The 5,572-nt window shown below is 40.7% G+C and overlaps 1 protein-coding gene across 1 annotated transcript; it reads left to right on the top strand.

The window, feature by feature from the left end:
* LOC139460543 (uncharacterized) lies at window positions 1-4,949 on the top strand. Its single transcript, XM_071242013.1, has 5 exons — window positions 1-339; window positions 853-948; window positions 1,269-1,384; window positions 1,646-1,778; window positions 2,521-4,949. Exons 1-5 carry the CDS (start codon window positions 168-170, stop codon window positions 4,494-4,496), a joined length of 2,493 nt encoding a protein of 830 aa, XP_071098114.1. The 5' UTR covers window positions 1-167; the 3' UTR covers window positions 4,497-4,949.
* The last annotated feature ends 623 nt before the right edge of the window (window positions 4,950-5,572 follow it).

The raw sequence follows: 5,572 nt of genomic DNA, 5'->3' as shown, positions 1-5,572 counted from the left end.
TCTATACAGCTATACTGAAGTTACTACGCCAGCTGCTGAACAAAGACTCAATTGTCGTCTGCTAAAGAAATAAGACCGGTCTAAATAGCGAATACAGATTGCTACACGTGAGAATCCTTCAGTTCTCCCACTGCTGTACGACATATCCTGTCCAGAGAAATCCCAAGATGCAATCCTCGGTAATAAAGATGATTTATGAGCGGCAGGGCAACGCGACTCCTGAGGTCCGACGTTTCCCTGTTCCCGATAACGCCGCCCTTAGTTACACCTTCATCAACGAAAAGGTGATGCAAGTGTTTCCACACCTTGATGCGGACACATTCAAACTGTGCTGGACAGGTATACTTTTTCCTCTTTATTACATAAATATACAACGTGGTCGTTGAACTAAGTTCGAAAACTGACGACTAAATTGAGAATTATTTCTTAAAATATATACCCAATTAACATATTTCCGGTATGGTTTGTTGAACATTTTTCATTTGGTTTGATGTGCTTCTTCGTGTCATTACTTAATGATATGAATATATATTGGATTATTTTCTACTTAATGTTTAAATACACCGTTGTGAATGGCTTTGTAATCCTCGCCAATAAAAACATGCATATACTGTTTTCTTAAACATCAAAACAAAACAAAAATCAAACACACCCACACACACCCACCCACACACACACACACACACACACACACACATATATATATATATATATATATATATATATATATATATATATATATATATATATATATATATATATATACTATATAACTTAGTTTTGATAATTTATGATGGTTTAAAGAGACAGTAGTACATGCTTATAAACATAATGATGGTATTTCCTTAACAGATGAAGATGGAGATTTAATCACTTTCTCCTCAGAGGAAGAGCTCAAAGATGCCATCAGCAGTGCCAATGATTCCGTTGTGAAAATCTTCGTCAGAGGTGAGCTGATTTCCAATTGACATAAAGAGCACAAAATCGAATGATGTATTTCCTAGTGTGTACAGTTAATAGCTTCTAAGGAATCTTCGTTTTACCGATCACTGTAACCGGTTCTTTGTAAAGCTCTTTGTCTTCAAATAACAATGAAATGATGTCGGTGTGCGACTTCGACTCTGAGCCTTCACGGTGAATAAGATAAATGCATAGATTATGTGAGCGGCAAAACGAACAGCCCGTCTCCGCAGGGCCACATACCGAGAGTGTACACAGTGTGACCTGAATAGTGTCCCTGTATTGAGACTTGTTTCTGTGCCTAACAGAGCACGACGTGACAAATAGAGCCGAAGGAGTTACCTCCCTTGACGCTAAGACTTGGCGCAGATCTCGTGTGTTTGGGAAAAGAGCAGACGTTGGAGGACACAGAATGATGGAGACGGTAAGTTCAGATATTTCGTTTGTAGTTAATGACTATATACCATATTAGAAAAATGTTGTCTTGGCTTAATAAGCTCAACTGTAAACCCTTTGACATTGGATGCATGCTCTTAAAAAAACGATAAACTGGTCTGAAAATACTTTTAAAGATCTCTTTCGTTCTGTACATATACTTCGTATAATGTCAATATGAAATAAAACCTTTATGTCATATAGAGTTATTATTCAAAATTAATCCTAGACGTCGTTCTTTTTGTCGAAGGACGTTCAACCCCGTCACTTCAGACGTCTGATGAGAATGCCCAGGAAGATTCCACAACAGGGACGGGAAGATGATGGCGACGTCGATGCCATGACATCCCTTGTTGATGGACAAGTCAGGAGAAACTACAGCAGTAAGTCATCTCCCAAGTTATGTATATTATTATTATATATATGAGTTGTTTGATAGGCAATTATTGTAAAATGAATTGTTTGATAGGCAATTATTGTAAAATAATACTGTTTGATAGGCAATTATTGTAAAATGAACTGTTTGATAGGCAATAATTGTAAAATGGATTGTTTGATAGGCAATTATTGTAAAATGAATTGTTTGATAGGCAATTATTGTAAAATGAATTGTTTGATAGGCAATTATTGTAAAATGAATTGTTTGATGGGCAATTATTGTAAAATAAATTGTTTGATAGACAATTATTGTAAAATGAATTGTTAGATAGGCTATTATTGTAAAATGAAATGTTTGATGGGCAATAATTGTAAAATGAATTGTTTGATAGGCAATTATTGTAAAATGAATTGTTTGATAGGCAATTATTGTAAAATGACAAAAGAAGTTGTAAATGTGTTCTGTTGTCGGTTTCATTGATTTCAAACTTAATATTGGTCACGTGGCAGTTTATATTATACGTGTATTTTCAAAATTAGAATTGTATGATAGGTGAACTACGTCATCTTCGATGGCATTTGATATTACTGGTGATAAAACGGTGGTCAACTTACCAGGCAGAAAGACATGACATCACAAGTCTGAAATTGGATAATACATGTTTTCCAAATTGTCCTGTTAAAGTAGGCTGCCATCTTGTTTTCCTGACTTCAGGTGTACAGTCAGTCACATGTTATATATTTCAGATGCAGGCGGATCCAGACGAGAGATCTGTAGAAATGGTCGCCGATGGCAGTTGCAAGCATCCTGTGGGCACAATGGTGATGAATCTGGCACTGTGACCGGCTGGCGTCATCGTCGACATCAGCACAGGTTAAACCCTACAGCTGATGAAGATACAGCTACGGAGCATGTAACCCCGAAGAGAGTCTGTGGGAGGCGACGCCAGAGAGAACTGGGCGGGCTCTGTCAGCGTGATGGGGCTGAAAGCGGTAGTACGTCTTCAGGTAGCGATTGTGGGGGACGAAGGGGAAGGCGAGTGATGCAAGAAGAACGTCCCTGCCTGCAGAAGGAGAATGCCATTGATGGTGCGCCTCTTTTGAATTCCTGTGGGCAACGTTGGAGAAGGCGGGTGATACAAAAAGATGGTCACCTCCAGCGTGATGAAACTACCAGGAAATGTGGAAGACCTTGGAGAAGGCGGATGATGACAGGACTCGAGCATCAGTGTAGTGATACTACAGAAGACGATCTCTGTTTCAACCCACATTGGAGATCAATGCAAGCAGGCCGAGCTTCAAGGTACGCCAAGTGTACTGATTATGGATGTCATGGGACCAGGAAATCCTTCCTTGCTGGCTGCAGAGGATTTCAAGCATCCTGTAGTGACCGAGCTGGTCAAGACGGACCAGGGAGACGCACCATGGGCCACCATGAGGTCAGTGGGAAAAGGTGGCGTCGTAGAAATGAGCCTTGTTTTGGAAGATGGTCCAAGCGAGATAATAAGACTGAAGATGAACGCTATCCCAATGGCCACTGCGCTGATAGCAGCTTTGCCAGCTGTCAGCGTCGTCGTGTTCGTTGCACGAGTGTCTCGGGAAACATGCCTGGATGTCTGAACAAAAGTGACGTAAAGAATCTCCATAGATTTGAGAGTTGTCCTAAACGTCGCGTGAGGTTTAGCGATGATGTTTCGGAGTCACACGATAAGAACAGCAATGTCAGAGTGGAAACAACGCGTGGAAACAAATGGCAGAGAGTATTCGAACCTCACATCAGACGATGCATCCGTCGCCAGTGGAGGACGATGGAGGGAAGAGCCAACAGGGAAACCTCGGAAGATGAAGCTTCAAATTTTGAATTCAACAGGTTTCCCAGGAAGACCCTTTCTTTGTATCTTGGAAATAACCGAAAGTATGGGGGGCGTGGTCAAATGAATGACGTGATGCCAAAATGCAATGAAGCGGGCTGTGTCATGCAGAGAGGCAACATGTGCAGGAGCCACAGAAGAGGACCAACGTTCAGAATTCATCGTCCTCGTACTATAAGACGCATGCGTCGCTTGCGATACCTCCAAGGCCTTAACAGATTTCACAAACACCCATGTCCAAGAATGCACGGACACAGGAGAAGACGTGTCTTGAAGACCTGCCGCCGTGGTCTTCGTCTTCATCTGCATGGAACTGGAACCAAAGGCGGAAGAATATATGGATTTGGAGGTCACCGAGGTGACAACCACTTTGGAATGAGCCAGCCTGTGGCAGAGGCGATCAACAATCAAGTCACATCATGTTATGCTTCAAACCCTGACAAATTCATCATGGGAGACAATAGCACAAACTGCAAAAATCATGAGAGGAAGAGTATTCGTCGCGTCATGGGCAGATCCTTGGGTCGTCAAATGGCTTGTCCTAGAGGGTTTGGCAGGAGGGTGAACACCTTCTCTGGAAAAGATGAAGTGGGATTGACCTGTCAGATGAAGCACGCCTGTGACGGCCCTGAAGATAATGGGGCACAAACCCCTATTAAGCTCACTTTTCATGACATGAAGAGACTGTGTCTGATGAAACGAATCCTCCATAAGGAAAGAAAAAGACAGCTATTTGCTAGCCGCTGTGGACACGGACAGTGGTCAAATAGACCCGTGATGAAGGCGTGGGGAGGCAGGCCAAGCACCTGTACCCACGGTGGCGACAGGATGTTAAGAGTGGCGTATTTATAAGACACTCCACACCTTGCTGACTACCCGTTTCAGAATATAGTTAGATACTGATGAAATCCTTGTTGATGACAGATGATTTTAGATGCTGAAGAATCTATGGAAAGTATATGTTGTCCATTATTTGCGGGTATAGTTACTATTTTATATGCTGTCCATTATATACGGTTTTTGTTACATTAAATACTAGTATATGATTTATGTTGTCCATTATATACGGGGTTGATTAAGTTATTGTCTTTCTGTACAGAGTGTGTGAAAAATTTGAACTAGGTGCTATCATGTTATATACAAAGATCGTCGAATTTGTTTCCGCTTGTTTGACATAACGAAATTATCTAACGTCTTTTTATATGTGTTTCATATAAGTTAGAGATTATGATAACACAGATGCATATGTGTCAAGATATTATGTTTTTGACAGGTTTTTTATCATCTGTGTTTAAAATTAAAACATACAGGTTAGGTTGATTGAAACATTATTATTGTAATAGGAAAGTATTTTTGTTCATGTTATTAAAATGTTGTGAAATGTCATAACGTATAATTTTACTTATTTCTCAGCTGAATATTTTTCTGGAGTCTCAGCTGCACTCAGCAATGATAGCCTATATATACTACTCAAAATATGTTAAAGAATATCCGATGTTTTCATATGACTATCGTTAATCTATCATGGCTGGCGGGTACTCCAACACACAGCCTTCCATTTGAGGGTGTTATTTAACCTAGTTTGAGTCGTATAAACCGAGCCCTAATGAAATGGGGGCGCCAAGTTTTATTTTGATATTCGGCAAATTAGTGTCAACAAAGGAATTTTACTTAGTTGTACGTGTTGTTGCTTACGTCACAGTCAAACTAGTGGTTGACAGCATGAGCCAAGAGCCACGCCGGGGGGTTACGATGGCGCACAACCGGCCAGGTGAAACATTTTGTAATCACCTGATCCTCATTTTCGACTATTGTGATTACCATGGGGAGCTGAGGGTCTATTCTGACCCATAATCCCAGTAAGGGACCTGTCGCATTGACACACATGAACGAGTTATACATATGCATGCGATCAACTATACAGTTAT

Source organism: Haliotis cracherodii, unplaced genomic scaffold (assembly GCF_022045235.1).
Source record: "Haliotis cracherodii isolate W230 unplaced genomic scaffold, xgHalCrac1.p SCAF_1, whole genome shotgun sequence".
Taxonomy (NCBI): Eukaryota; Metazoa; Mollusca; class Gastropoda; order Lepetellida; family Haliotidae; genus Haliotis; species Haliotis cracherodii.
The sequence above is the reverse complement of the archived record's forward strand: the minus strand, read 5'-3'. Positions and strand labels throughout refer to the sequence as shown.

What these genes read in the sequence shown, in the direction of transcription:
- LOC139460543 (XM_071242013.1), top strand. Translation starts at nt 168, where the DNA reads ATGCAATCCTCGGTAATAAAGATGATTTATGAGCGGCAGGGCAACGCG. An exon ending in GACACAGAATGATGGAGACG is followed by an intron (nt 1,385 to 1,645) that starts GTAAGTTCAGAT and finishes TTTTTGTCGAAG; the next exon opens with GACGTTCAACCCCGTCACTT. An exon ending in AGTCAGGAGAAACTACAGCA is followed by an intron (nt 1,779 to 2,520) that starts GTAAGTCATCTC and finishes TATATATTTCAG; the next exon opens with ATGCAGGCGGATCCAGACGA.